This window comes from Camelus dromedarius, chromosome 17 (genome assembly GCF_036321535.1).
Source record: "Camelus dromedarius isolate mCamDro1 chromosome 17, mCamDro1.pat, whole genome shotgun sequence".
Lineage (NCBI taxonomy): Eukaryota > Metazoa > Chordata > Mammalia > Artiodactyla > Camelidae > Camelus > Camelus dromedarius.
In genome coordinates this window covers 19,567,384-19,582,691 of record NC_087452.1, presented here as the reverse complement: position 1 = coordinate 19,582,691, position 15,308 = coordinate 19,567,384, and the positions used below count along the sequence as shown (strand labels likewise).

General features: G+C 37.4%; 1 protein-coding gene across 1 annotated transcript in view; it reads right to left on the bottom strand.

The window, feature by feature from the left end:
• SUCLG2 (succinate-CoA ligase GDP-forming subunit beta) overlaps positions 1 to 15,308 on the bottom strand; it is a 244,437-nt gene that overhangs the window by 187,340 nt on the left and 41,789 nt on the right. Inside the window, exon 2 of the mRNA XM_031470701.2 lies at positions 6,439 to 6,580. Within this exon, the coding sequence (XP_031326561.1) occupies positions 6,439 to 6,580 (142 nt within the window). The remainder of the gene's footprint in view (positions 1 to 6,438; positions 6,581 to 15,308) is intronic.

Below are 15,308 nucleotides of genomic sequence, written 5' to 3'. Positions count from 1 at the left end.
TGGACTTTTATGTGACTAAGAACTCCTTACTCTATCAAGCTACTGAGAATCAGGCAATTTATGGGTTACATAGCTAGTATTCCCCAATTTACAAAAACAAAAGAAACAGTCTAAATAAGTCACAATAGGAAATAACATAGTCAATCAAAGGATTACCATATAACCATTACAATAATATTTTTGAAAAATATATTTAATATTTAGGTAATACTCATGTTAAAATGTGGAATTTTAACAGTAGGATACAAAACTATACGCATAGTATTTTCTCAAAGTTAAAAACAAGCATTCTCTCTCAATTATATTTATGTGAATACGTGCACAGAAATTAATGTTGCTGACTGAATGAACGCATAAGAAATATGGAGGGAAATGTTAATATTAAGGCAGGTTCTCTCTGGGTAATGGGATTATAGGAGGTTTTTCCTTCTTTTTGTTTTTCTGTATGTTCCAAAATCAAAATAATGAGCACATTCCTTTGATAATCAGAAGAGATTTGTCTGTTTATGCTTAAGATTTCTTAAAAAGGCCAGTATGTCCAGAGAGATGGATAATAAGAAGCTACCTTGTATGCTCGCTTACTGCAGGCGAAGCTTCTCTATATTTACCCCCATAAGGTACCCTCTGGACATTAAGAACTACCATTATATACAATGAGGTAAATCAAAGATCCCAGGCACAAATAATTCACAGGGAAGACCTGGAAAATGAGACCATGCACATAACTTATTTGTTCATTCATAATGAGGCAGCTTTAAAAAACAAATTAATAAATAACTCCATTAATGACACACTGAAAAGACCGAATGAAATTACGTTAAATTATGTTAGTCACCATGGATACACAATCATGGACACACAGGACCTGATGATATTTTGGAACCAATCCCTAAAGGAAAGCCTTCCCTTTGGTTTAAATGAGGATTACATGAAATCATGCTTACAAAGTGTTCAGCATGATGCCAGGAACATGGCAAGAGGCTAGAGGTTAAATTTCACCAGTATTATTTTTATTGGTTAAAATGTGAGAAGAAGAATTAATCCCTGCCTTATTATACAGTCAAAATTCAAGTTGAGGCATTGACTTTCAAAGCCCTGTTCTCCTTTGTTTCTAAGGAAACTGACAGGAAGCTACATGTGCACTCTCATAAAGTCTGCCTGCCTGCAGCCTGTCTGGATCTCTCCCTTTACTCAGTAGGTCTCCTGCTGCTTCTATTCAGTGAACACCATAAGACAGTAAGGAAAAGATATTCTAGCACAGAGAAATTCTAAGGAGATGACCAGAGAAACCCCATTTACATGTGCAGACTCAGGAAGAAGAGAAAAGAACATTTTATGAAAGAGGGCATCTTTTTTCAAAATATATACAATAGGAAATACTGTTAAAGTCTACAATTTGTTGAATGGGATCCTCTTTATAATCACAGTTACGGAAAGCTTTTAACGTTAATTCAGACGTTCCTTTAAGGAGCATTTGTAAGTAGATACAGGCAAATGAAAATTTTTTGAGTAACAATAGTATTTATTGAGCATTTACTGTGTCTCAGGACCTATGATAAACACTTTCTGTCTGGATGAGTCACCATCATTAATCCTAGAAAGTAGACACTGCTTCAGCCTCTGCTGGCCTGCATTTGCCATCACCTTTGCTTCTTTGCATTCCTGACACCAGGTTCAAAATAATGGAGAGCTGACAGGGTGGTAAAATGAAGACTTACTACCAAGTAATCAATGTTAGCCTGACTTGTCATTATAAGACAATCATGACCACCATCTCAACACAAAGGTTACATGATTTTTTTGCAAGATCCTAACCACATAATATCATATGACAAAGCCACAACAATCAAGGAGGCTTGCGATGTATTTAATTGCCCAAAGGATTAACAGTACATGTCAATTAGTAGTCAGTGGGCAGCAGTTCCCTTTTTATAAAAAATACAATTCCTTAATGGTGTAAGTAATTCACCAGGCTTCAGAATGTGATTATATAAAATGAAAAGAGTAAGTTATCATATTGACAAATGGAAACATCTAGTAGCTGAAAGTAATCCAAAGCTGGCGGAGTTCAATAAAAGCTCCTTATCTCCATTTTAGGATGCATGTCATTAGCTCTGAGAAGATTAATTTATCCATTCATATTTCAATTTCTTTACTGGCAAAAAAATAGAACTGTGAGTTTTTGAAATGCAATCTTCTTAATCAAATGTTGAGAGTTTCATATCAACATGAATGGAATAATTAATAAATTGTGGCAATTTCAAAAACTAAAAAGCGGTGGTTTTAGATAAGTTTCATCTATGCTTTTATACACATACTCCTTTAAGACAGGCCTTTTGAGTTATGAAGGACATAATCCTCCATTTTAAAAGAGAACTGAAAGACAATATAAAAATTAGTCATGAACACAGTAGGAATTTTGTAATTATCTGTTGATTGTATATCTTAAATATAATCCATACAGAAGAAAAGCATGAGCATGTAATGAATAAATCTCCTGAGAAAATTGTGGGCAATGGAAACAATTTCTTTCTGAAAGCATGATTACAAAAGGTAGCTCGTAAGAACTGCTACAGAAATGAGTATTATCCATATATTAAAAACTTAATTTACCAAAACAAATTTATTCTTTCAGACAAAAGTCCATTTTCTCTGCAATATCAGTATTACTATCAATATCTTATTATCGTTAATTGTTTCAGAAACGAAAGGTTTGCATTACCCATTTGAAACAAATGTTCAAATTAACAAGCTTTCCATATGGCTACACAGCAAAACGTTCCATTGCCCAAAGAGATACAACAAAATAAATCATTAAGAAAATATCTGCAGATTACACAGTTTCTATAAATTGCGCCTTAGAATCTGCCACATCTAGTTTTAATTCAACCTTCTAATTTTATTAATATGCTTCTCCTACTTTAAAATGCTGACTCACATATTTAAATCTCCCAAGAACATCATCAAGTTAGCAAAGAGGAAAAAAGCTTGGGGAGGAGATTAAATCTAATCTGGCTGGGTAGAAATCCCATCTTTGTCAGTTTTAGCTGTACAACCTTGGCAAGTCTTTAATTTTATCTTGCCTGTTTCCTTGCTTTAGCAAAATAATGATGCTGCACTAAAAATGGCAGGATGTGGCAACTGATTCGCTACGACAGACATGAGAGGCACTAAAGATGATACAGAGGTACCTCAGCTGAGCAAGCGAGGAGAGCTAGGAGGGAGAGAAAGTTTGGAGCAACTGAAAGGTGACAGGTTCCACCTGGGCCAGGAGAGGCAGAGACACCCACCAAAGGATGGCAAATAAAAAACCAGGAATGTGACTTTAGACACAAATAAAAAGATTTGTGAGATGACCCAGAGATTACACTGGAAACCACAGGCATGGTTAATGCAACATATATTTTCAAAACATTTTATAAAATGTCATTTTATTTCAAAACATACCCAAATATCAATGAAGTAGAAAGGTAAGCAAATACATTCCAATCATTAACAAAATTTCCAAAATAAAATATGAATTCTCCTAATACATGATCAACAGAATACTGATTATCACATCTCTGATTTGTCTATGAATCTGAATCACAACAGCAGTGAACCCTTAGGAATTATATGCTGCCGCTGCTGCTGTTGACAGCAATGAAATCTTGTATAGCACTCACTGCACATTATGCATATTATTATTTTCTATAATTTTTCTCATTAAAATACTGTAATTATAAGGTGGAGGTCCCATTTTCAAGGCAATCAGAAAGATACATGTGTGATCCATCTTTAACCTGAACCTCAAATCTATTTGGTAAAACTGCAATTGTGCTCTTGGTTTTTTGACAATCCTGTAGTGATAAGAACATAAACACTGAGAAGTTTTGCCAGATTCTTCTTGTTTTGCTCTCTCTGAACAATCTCAGTGATGTACATACTTCCTTTCATATCAAATCAACTTGTTTCATTTTTAACCAACTAGACTTGTATAAATTTCCTCTCTGATCAAAACTGTCTATTCAACAACAAAAATCAGAGGACACCTTCCTCTACCAAAACTACTCACTGAGTAAGAGATGGATTATTCATTCATTCAGCAAATGAGGTGCCTGGGTTAGTTCTCTAAAATCCCTTTTATCCCAGCGCAGGATCATGAGGAGGCCTTCCCGGGACCACCCCACCTAAAGAATTACCGCAGGTATGCACTGGCCAAGGCGCACATGCAGCCACATCACTCTCAGCCCTTTTATCCAGTATAACTGTCCTTAGAAATCACTCTTCAAGAACCAAAATGGCTTTTTAAAACACTGATTTTCATTTTTCAATCTTCACTTCCTTCTATTTAAACTGGCTTCACTGTCCATCTCTCACCCTCCTCTGTTCACCCTGCCTTAGCAATATAAACATCACCTCACCAACTCCTCCAGGGAAAAAATCCTGTCTGGCACACACAGTATGCAGTCCCCATCACAAAGTGGTGGCTACATAAATGCTTAAAAAACAAATCCATGACTGAGAAGCCAATCAGTTCAGTTAAGTCCGAATCTCTATGAAAATCTGAACAGCAAGTCCTCTTAGCTATGTGCCACCTAAGGGAGGTGGGGGGTAATCAGTTAGCTTCCAGAATTCCCTTAGGAAGGGTCCTTAGACCTGGACTACTAGCGTGTCATCACATTTAAGAAAATAATAGGGAAAATGAAGACTAAAGATCAACTTGAACTTTACATTTCTTGCTCTCATTACCCAATCCCCAAACCACAGGAGTATAGAATAAAAATGATCCTTTCATGTAAAGAGATTGGAACACTAACCTTTACTGAGTCTATTACCACAGTTCACTGAGGAACTCTCATCCAGGTTTAGGTCTAATTTTACTATTTTCTTTTTTTACCATAAAAACCTATTTTGATAGTTTTTGAAAATGAAACCAATTTTCATTTCTTAAAAAATAAATTGCCCTCAGTTTCTACATTTAGCATCTGAAAATTACAAAGTCATTATTTTCTAGAATGTAAGTTAGAAGAAGAAAAAGGGCTCGCTCATCTTCCACAGCTGCATCCGCTGTGCCTAAAACGTGGTTGACAATACACATTTGTTGAAAAAAAGAATAAGTATACATTTCAACTGACATGACAGAGAAGGGATCTGGCATATAAGCACCTGGGAGAAGTCCGAAAGGGAGACAAAAGAACAATTATAGCTGAAGTACCTCATTGCTTATTCTTAAAAGAGCACAGAAAATTAGAAAATTGAAATATGGAGCCTGCCCCTATTTTGCACTCTCAAACTTTGCTACAGCTGCCTGGGCAAGGCCAGTGAGCAGATGCTCTATTCTTCATTTTTACTGGGAAACAACTGCTCTCCAAGGTTGCAGGCAAAGGAAGCACATGCACCTCCTTCTAGGGTCCAGATCCACAATGTCCAATAGGGGAGCTACAAGACACATGTGTCTTTCTGGCACCTGAAATGTGGCTAGTGTGAAATGAGATGTTCTGGAGATACAAAATATAAATCAGATTTGTGAACATTAGGGAAAAAAAAAAGAATATAAAATAACCCCTTGAAAATTGTTTTATATTAATTACATGCTGCAATGATAATATTTTGAATAGACTGGGATAAACAAAATATATTGTTAAAATTTGTTTCACCTGTTTCTTTTTACTTTTATTAAGGTGACTTAGAAAATTTAAAAGTACTTATGTGGCTCACATTATATTTCTAATGGACGGTGCTAATTCAGACTGACAACAAGAGTGTATACAGCACCAGAAGGAATGTTCACTGAAAAACATACAGGGAAATCTGAGTCCTAATTTCTTAATCACTAGGGAAACAAGTTAGACTTTCTACCATGTACCAGAGTGCACTCACCCTTAAGGCTCACAACTGCACTGGGAGATAAATACATTAGCCTTCATTTACAGACAAGGAAACTGAAGCACAGAAAAGAAAAGGCACTTATGCAAATTTACAGAGCTGATAAATGATAGGGTAACACGCTGAACCAATGTCAAATTGACTTCAAAATGCACATTCTTCTCTTTCTCTCCTCCAGTCACTCAGAGGGAACTGTTCCCATGTTCGAAGAGGCATAATAAAAGATGCTAACTATCTTGCCTGACTTACCCTGCAATGGGCTTCTCTCTGACACTTTACACCCTTCAACTATATTTCTCCCAGTCACTAAACCACAGATAAGAGAACTAGAAGAAATGGTGACTAAGAAACTCTGAAAAAATTACCATAGAATGACATCTCATATGCTGGTATCTCACGTAAAATAAAGTTTTCTTAATTAGGCATTTTGCCCTTGTAACTCAAAAGTTCTCCACTGTACCTGTCACTGTTAGTGTAACCTGCAACAAAGAAATTTAACTAGTGGGAAATGACTACCTGTGAATTCACTAATTTGGGCAGGTGTATTTCACCTGTTAGGAATTAGCTTACTTAGTCTCTTAGCAGCCTCAAGAGCATCATTCGCGGTGTCTGCTACAAAGAATCTTTGAACTTTCACTCCATTGTCAGACATCAGTTTCTTGCTCTGGTATTCCTGCAGGTTCAGCCATCTTCTGGGAGTTAATTGAACTGCCTAAAGAAATTGGGGGGAGAGATAAGAACACATATTAGTAGCAAGAAAAATAAGTCAGCCTATAGGGCCAGTCTTTTTTTCTTAAGACTATTTTTTTTTGAGGGGGAGGTAATTAGGCTTACTTATTTGTTTATTTTAATGGAGGTACTGGGGATTGAACCCCAGGACTTCATTCATGCTAAGCATACACTCCACCACTGAGCTTTACCTTACCCCCTACAGAGCCAGTCTTACAGGAACCTCCAATGGCAATCAGTAACATAGATATTAGAGGCAAAAGGAAAAAGAATCTATAATGAATTCTTAATGTTAATTGTTTTTCTAACCAACAGTGTTAAAGACAACTACACACACACTCAAATGAATAAAGTTTATAATTTAGTTAACAGGAATGTCCCAAGGTCAATTTCCTGGTTTTGACATTACACTCAAACTATATATGATGTTAACGCTAGGGGACCCTGGGTGAAGAGCACACAGGACTGTTGCACTATTTCCACAGGTCTCTGTGAGTCTATAAGTACTTCAATAAAAGCTTTATTTTTTTAAATGTTAAGGACGCTGTTACATAGCATATGCCTTCTCCCATCTCCATCCCAAATAAATAAAGCTCATAGCATTATTTTAGTAACTGTATACGCATCATTTATCACTGAAGGTATCTCAAAAAACTTGTTTTAACTTTTTGAGGTCAATGGGCCACAGACTAACCCATCTCTTTGCTATGGTTTTTAATGAACTCTAGGTAGTCATTATGTGTTTAATCAGATTATCTCTTTCACACAGCAAAGTTGAATGCAATAAACTGAAAGAGTCGCCATTAATTAAACTACTAGTCCCTAAAAATTGTAACTTGTGTATCAAAGAAACTGCTTAAGCATCATGTAGAAGTGGTTTTCCAATATGCACTAATCAATTATTTATATTTGCACTGAAAGAAAATAATCAAAAGACATGACATGAACAAATAAATTCTCATTTTATCCTATAAGATCAACAGCATTCCCTATCAAATCCATAAACTTTGGTTTTAAAAGTAAAGAATAAAACAAGAAAAGATGAATACATTTAGTTTCATTACCAGCCATGAGTTATGATGCAAAGGAACCATTATTCACAGAAGGTAGGATAATGATGCCATTAATGAACACACACAAAAAAATCAATCACACAACTGGATCACAAGACAAGTGGTGGCAGGACCTGACACACCTCCTTGCGGCTTTAGTCAAGGGCCTACGTGGATATTCGAGGCAGTATCACACAGACCATACACTGAGGTCCGCAGGGCTTTACAAATGGAGCCATTAGCTTTCAGGACCTCCAATGTGCCCTGAAAATGGCATTTTCTTCTGGGATCTCCAAGCTACAATGCACTCATGAAACTATTCTGGATGAGAGGCATTCCAACAAGGCTCCAGAACCTTACAGTTTAGACTGGGTTCTACTCAAGGCAGAGTGTGTCTTCAAATTCTTTGTGTCTTTATGAAGAATGAGATGGTGCTTGGTATATAGAAGATACTAAAAAATTACCAGTTAGCCAAATGAATAAATTCTGCCTTGTGTCTTTTTTTCCCCTGATAAAGATAATTCTTCATTTCCAAAAACTGATCTTCTCTAAAAATAGAAAAGTAAAAGTCCTTCAGATCTAAAATACGTAACATAATTTACACACACTTGTAAAAAAAAAATCAAATTTCCACATGATCAAGCCTCAAGCTATCTCTTTGTTCCATCTTTATAAATACTGGTAATGATATTTTTAATATTGAAGATGCCTGCACTTTTTCTTTAGAAACAGGTAATACTAAGATAAAAATAAACTGCCAGACAAGCAATGCTCACATCATTTACTATAAATAATTTAACTGTATATGATTTGTTAATCTTAATTCTGAAATTTTAAGACTTAATGAAACATTAGTATTTGAGAAACACATTTCAAAAATGAACATCCTTGTCGCCTTAGCAGTCTTAACAGCACCTCACGTAACATGCTAAGAAAAATTCAAGCTTAAAGCATTTAGTAAAAGCCCCCTAAAGAAAGAATAAACAGTAGGTATGTGCCATATTCTGGGACCACTTTTAAAAGGCAAATGGGGAAGGATCAATAGATTAAGTCTATGTTGACAAACCAATTTAAAGCCAGTAACAGAAGAAGAAAAGAAATACTGTTTGAAAAGAACATCTGAGAGAGACTAAAAACAACCACAGTGTGGTTGTGGTCAATTTCTTTTCATCAGAACACCAACTGTATTAATTTTGGATATGTTAATGCAATCTGCTGCAAACTAATTGCAACTGATCCAGACACCAGCTTCATAGACGTATAACATATATTGACTATTTCTGTACTGATTCAAAATGAAAAGCTGCTTAAAGTCTGCGTCTCTTAAATTGAAAACCAACGCAGTGAACAGAGTTCCAAAGCGACTGCTGATACTCAAGCTATCACTCCACAAAATGATCACCTTACAGAACAATTACCTATATTTGTCAATCCTAAACTTGGAAGCGTGGGGTCCCTGACTGAGTCTAAAACTTCATTAACTCAATTTCATCATTAAGAATTTATGATACGTCTAGAGAGGTACAAGGTAAGTCTACTTCTGCATTTTCATGGGGAAGAAAAAAAGAAGAGAAATAGTTATTAAGTAGATGGATAGTGTGAAGTATACTGAAAATGTAATCAACTGCTGAATAAAAATAACAATATTAATTGTTCCAACTACTACTGAATGAACATTCCCCACGTGTTAGGCATTATACTAAGCATTTATATTACCTAATGGTCAAAAAAAATCATAAAAAGTCAAGTATTATTACCTTTCTCTACCTATCATTAATGTAAACTAATAAAGATTCCTAACTTCCTCCTTCCAGGCACTTCCTTGCCTCCAGATGAAGTTATATGAGGCTGTGTAACTAGTTCCACTAGCAAGGTGTGAGTACACATGGTGCATGCATGACATATTAGGCCCAACATCTGACTGCCAACCCTCCTACAGATCCAAGTTCTCTCTTTCTTGACCTGGGGATTGATTGACTATAATACTGTTGATTCCCTATGTTTCTATTCTGGCCCTATATTCCCAGAGGCCTCTTGGTGATAAAGACTGAGACTGGCACAAGCAAGATCATATTCTTGTCTTCAAAAGGCCAAAAATCTACCAGGAGTAGGATTCCAATGAAACACTAGCACAGCACATGTAAGGAAAAATGTAACTGTTTCAGGCTTTGGGAGAGACGGAAGTGGAGGTGTGAACGGGTGCTGTTCTAAGACTCTAGAATGACAGAAGTAGTGTAGTTCAACTCGCAGGAAGAGCTACCAGTTAAAACCCCAGGCTAAGGTCTTCACTGAAGTCATGAATCTCCCACGGAATCTAGGAACTCTGGAATGTGAGTAATGTAAGAAAGTTTAAAGATCATCTGACCCAGTGCCTTTCAATTGTTTCTGCCAGTTATTTGCTTGGCCCCTGTGCTCTTTGCCAACTGGCTCCTGCCTAAATTTGAGACTGGGTTCAGAGACTGGACAGTGAGAAGACACCAGGCTCCAGCTTCCTCTTTCTGAGTCAGGCTGCCACTCTAGCAGTGACTGCATCTCCTCTAAAGCTCCAGGTCCCTCCAGACAGCCCTTCCTTCCATAACTCCTGCTATCTCCTGGCGGAATTATCTTCCCCTGTTAAGAGTCTATTAAATGGCCTAGTGTTCCACAGAGCCTGAAGATGCTCCTTCCAGGCATCACAGCAGAAGGGGAATGGCAGTGGCCCAATATAAAGACAACTCTGGGATCTTACTCTGCAGCAGTCTGCCAGGCAGTCCATGTTTCATATATTGGGGTTCCCAGGTACGAAAGGACTACTGGGGTCCAACCTCCTCATTTTAGTCAGAAATCCTTAGGCTTAAAGACGAAGTAACATGCTTAAGGACCCTACAGTGAGCTAGACAGAGTCAGAGTGAGAACTGGATGAATTCCAATTGTCTTTCCTTCTTTCATACAGATTTTGGCTGAGGGACCATATCAGGAACAGCACCATGTTCTCAAAACAGCTGGAGTGGGTGGGCACCTGGGTTTAGCTCCTTCTGGATTTGGGCACTGACCTTTCCACCACTCCCTTCCCTTCCATGTTTCTTTGACAGAGCAAGAATTTCTAAACTTGGAAGGGAAGGGGAAAATACAACTTAAAAGAAAAGCTGTGAATAAAGATTTAAGGGCCTATGGGAACAAGGGAGTAGAGGCAGAAGAAAAAGAATGAAAAATGAGGGAAAGGACAAAGAGAACCAAGAGATAAAAAGACAATGACTAAGCAGCCAAAATTCACAAGGAACTCAAAGCACAAAATTAGACAGCTACACAGAAAAAAATCATACAACCGAGAAAGCAAGCCTCACTCCATGGTTTTAAAATTAGAGGTGTACAGACTACTAAAATAGCACCACAGGAGGAAAAAAAATCAATAAATGAAGTATAGAAAGAAATGTCACTGAGCTACGTGTCCCGCAAAGGCATAATCTGGGAGCCGCATGTGCCCACTGGCTCTCTGCGCTCCCTGTCTTTTTTCAGCCTGACTTTCCACACTATTGCTTCACTCAGGAAAACAACATAATGGAGTGTGAGAAAGAGCCAAAAACCCACGAGTAACCAGGAAAAGAAGAAATTAAAACAAAACTGAGAAGCTGTTTTGCCAAAAGGAACCAAGATGCCATCAGACAGGGAGAACAAAATGATGGTCTGACAATGTTGCTGGTCAAAGTATGATGAAATGGGCTTTCTCATACACTATCCGTGCAAACCAAACACCAGTGAAATGACCTTCAAAGACAGTGTGACAGCACTGATGGTAACTAAAACACTCACACCCTCTGAACCAGAAAGTCTACTTCTTGAGTGTTTAAACTTGAGTGTTTAAGCAAAACACTCAAGTGTGTACCAGGAATATGTACAAGGCTCTTCTGTGCAGTGCAGTACATAATAAAGGGTAAAGTTGGATATGATCTAAACACTCATCAGACAGGAGACTGGCTAATTAAACAATATATTCAAACTATATGAAGCATTAAAAATACCTGTGGCAACACACTAGCACCAGTATCCTATGTGCCCCTACATTCTCAGTTGTCTCACACCTAGTGTGCCAAAACTTTGCAGCAACCATGTGCAACCCTCCAACACCCTTTTGCAGAGACTGCAAGGACCTAGGAGCTGCGTGTGGAGAGGGTGGAGTCATAGGGTTGAAACAGCATGGGTTACTGAGATACTACATGGAGGACCCTTGTCTTGGATTCACCTGACCCACGTAAGTAAGAACAGTCTAACACTGATTATTCTTCAAGGATGTTACTGGAAGAAAACAGCAGGAAAAAACAAAAACAAAAACAAAAACAAAACAAAAACCCAGCAAGTTTCTTTCAATACATAAAGTAGAATAATATTTATATCTCAGACACACGTGTCCATACACAAAGCAATATTCTGTGTCTTTTAAGATTATATATATGCATAAGTAAATGTATAGGAAAAGAGCCAGAAGAAGTTCACCAAGCTTAATGCCAATAAACTTGAGGAGGGCAGATGAGGAAGATGGTAATCAAAGAAAGATTTAACCTAATCTTTAATTTTTTAAAAAATTCATAGAAAAAAACATTTATTACTTGTGTAATGAAAATCAATCAACTCAAAAACAACATTGAGAGGATTAATCAAATGCATATCTCAAATGCATAGCCCTGAGTCCATTAACTTGTCTGGAAAATGAAGGGCTTGTACCCTTACTTAAATGTAGCAGGGGTTCTTCAAATGTGGTGTGAAATCGAGGTGGGGGAGCAAAAGCTTGCCTTTTCTATTACACCAAACTACAATCTCTAATATAAACTCCTGCTGTTAGATAGGAAGAGGCTCTTAAACATCATTTCAAGCTCTCAATACCAATGGCGACAGCGGAATACAAACAAGGAATTAGCTGTAAACTCAGAGGAAAATGTATGTCCCTCTCATTACAGGCAGAGAAGGCAGATGCTCGGTGGGCTGTGGCAGGCCAAGAGTCGGTATTTGTTTCTTATATTTTAGTTTTTGCAAGTGTTATTCTGTATGCAAATTAGCATCCATAAATTTACCTTAGTCATGTTACCTAGGAAGTACTACACTTCAAATAAACGTGTTGGTGCAAATGAAAAGACAGATATAACTCAATGTGTCTCAATACGAGTATCATAAAGTAAAAGGTCTGCATGTTTAAAACAAGCTCTAATGAAGAAGTCACTTCACTGTCGCCCTGGAAAAGAGATTAAGTGGGATCCCGTTTCTAAGAGGAAAATAATAATAATAAGGATAATAATAGTACTCTTCTGCTTAGCCCTTAATATGATAATGCCAGCACGTCAACTCCTCCTTCACAAAGTAAAGATGCTAAAGAAACAGATAAAGAGCAGCATCATGATTAGAAGCCTAAGCTTATGGAAAGGAAAAATGCCAGACTTAGAAGAAAGAGCAAGAATGTGGGTACTGAATCTGTTACATTTTACTGTGTGTTGAGGCTAAAGTGTGGGGTCTTCATGTGGGTCACCTTTCAAAATACAGCATCCTTTTTGTCTAGAACTGGACGCTTGTCTTTTAGGTTGTGCCCACTTTGCACACTGTAAGGAAATTAATTAACCAATGAATTAGTCCCCTGTGCTGAGTCCCTGAACTCCAGCAAGGGTACAGAGGGACGCTACCCACTATGGATGAGAGAAATGGTAGCTCAAATTAGTTTCCTCATTTACAAAAGGGAGGAAACTAACAGGCCCACCCTCATAGGTTGCTGTGAAGATTAAATGAGTTCATATGTGCAACTCAACTGGAACAATGCCCAGCATATCATAAGTACTAAAAAAAAGTTAGTTACTATTACTTAATGCAGAAATACAAAGGGGGAGAAAAAGTGTGACAAAGAAACACTTAGTAATCACTAGAATAAAAATAGCAGGTGATCATATAAATGATAAAGAAGCACCCTTTTAGTGTCCTGCTACTTACCTTAAATGCACTTACAGAGGTATTTTTAAGCTCTATTAGTGCAATGTTATACTTAGTTCATGCAACAATTATAGAAAGAGACATAACAGTAATTTACAAGGGGAAGGACCACACAATCTCACATTCAGTAAGCAACTTAAAATGTGCTGTTTGTGCTACATGAATTTACTTTCCTTCTCATTTAAGCCAGAATATCCCCATCTCACAGATGAGGAGTTTTGAAGGTGAGAAAGTTTAAGTAACTTGTCTAAGGCCATTCAGCTGATTAAGTGAGAGAGTCAAGATGAGAATCCAAGTTTCTCTCCCTAAAATACGCAGGAGCTTTCTATTACTACAACTGAGTTTTTTTTCTTTCTGTAAATTGTATGTCAATCCTTAGAACTACCACAGACAAAAACTATACTGCCATTCCTGACCTAAATATATAATTTTCCATTTAGAAGAAGGGGAAATTAAGCAATGGACAAATTTGGAACACTAATAAAGATGGTGTGGTACTTAGAGAAACAGTATTGATGGAATGTGGAATTTAGAGTAGATGGCTAGAGGAAAAGTACTTTAAAGTTTACTGATCAAGAGAAGTAATAATTGAGCTCTTTTTTTACAACAATTAGACAAGGATCAGACTAGGAGCCCAAAGCCATTTGGCCCCACTTACAATGCATCCCTGATGTATCACCTCTCTAAAGCTCCCCAGTAAGGGGGGCAGCATCTGTTACAAAAACAAAATTATCTGTGCTACCAGGAAAGAACTGAAAGTTGAGCTTTTAGACTATCCAGACACTGGCATAGCTGGTTGCCGCCTTAGATTTCATTCTTCTTGTAGAGTACCTTGAAAAGTACTACTTTTAAAAAACTAAACCAAATACTAGCTGTCATGTATGAGTGCCATGGAGCTGCAGGAACTGTACTAGATCCCAGACAAGCATCACGTCATTTAATTCTCACAGCCATCCTAGGAAGAAAGAAACTGGCACTAGCCCATTTTACAGATGAGCAAATTAAGGCTCAGAAAAGCTAAGTGATTAGAGGCAGAGACTTATTTCGAACCCAGGTGTGCCTGACTTCAAACTCTGTGCTCTTCAAGGAAGCAGAAATGGTGAATCACCTCCCAGCCCACAGAAATGGGTCCTGAGCAGTGAAATTAACTGGGGCGGGAGGAGAAGCAGGAGGCCCTGGTTTATAAATTTCACTTCAGGATGGTATAGAACTGTACTGAAAAAGGTTCAAGGGAAAAATGAGACGCTCTGAATGAGAGAGAGGCCCCTGGATGGATTTCACTAAGTCAAAAGAATTAAGATTCCCAAAGATACAGCCTCATTCTTTTTATCCTAGGTTCAGAAGAAACACAGCCTATTTTTTTTTTTAAGGAGGAAAGAAATGTAAAACTCTTTGTAGTAAGGACAAATGCCCAAAGGAGAGTTCACTCCATAACTCCATACTGCCAGCAGTAAGGAAGAAAGGAGAAAAATGTACAGCCTTGATAAACATTAGCATATTAACACAACAGCAGAAACAAACGTATAAAAGGCTCTAAAAATACTGGGAAGCATCATTTCAAAATGCCTGCCTGTTCCCTGGTGAAGAGTACACCAGCTCAATTATGTTGCAGAGGAAAATCACCTTAAGTTTCCACTGTCAACAGAAGTAGGCAAGATTAATTTATATAGAGAAAGAAAACAAATTAAGTTAGCATAAACATATACTTGTATT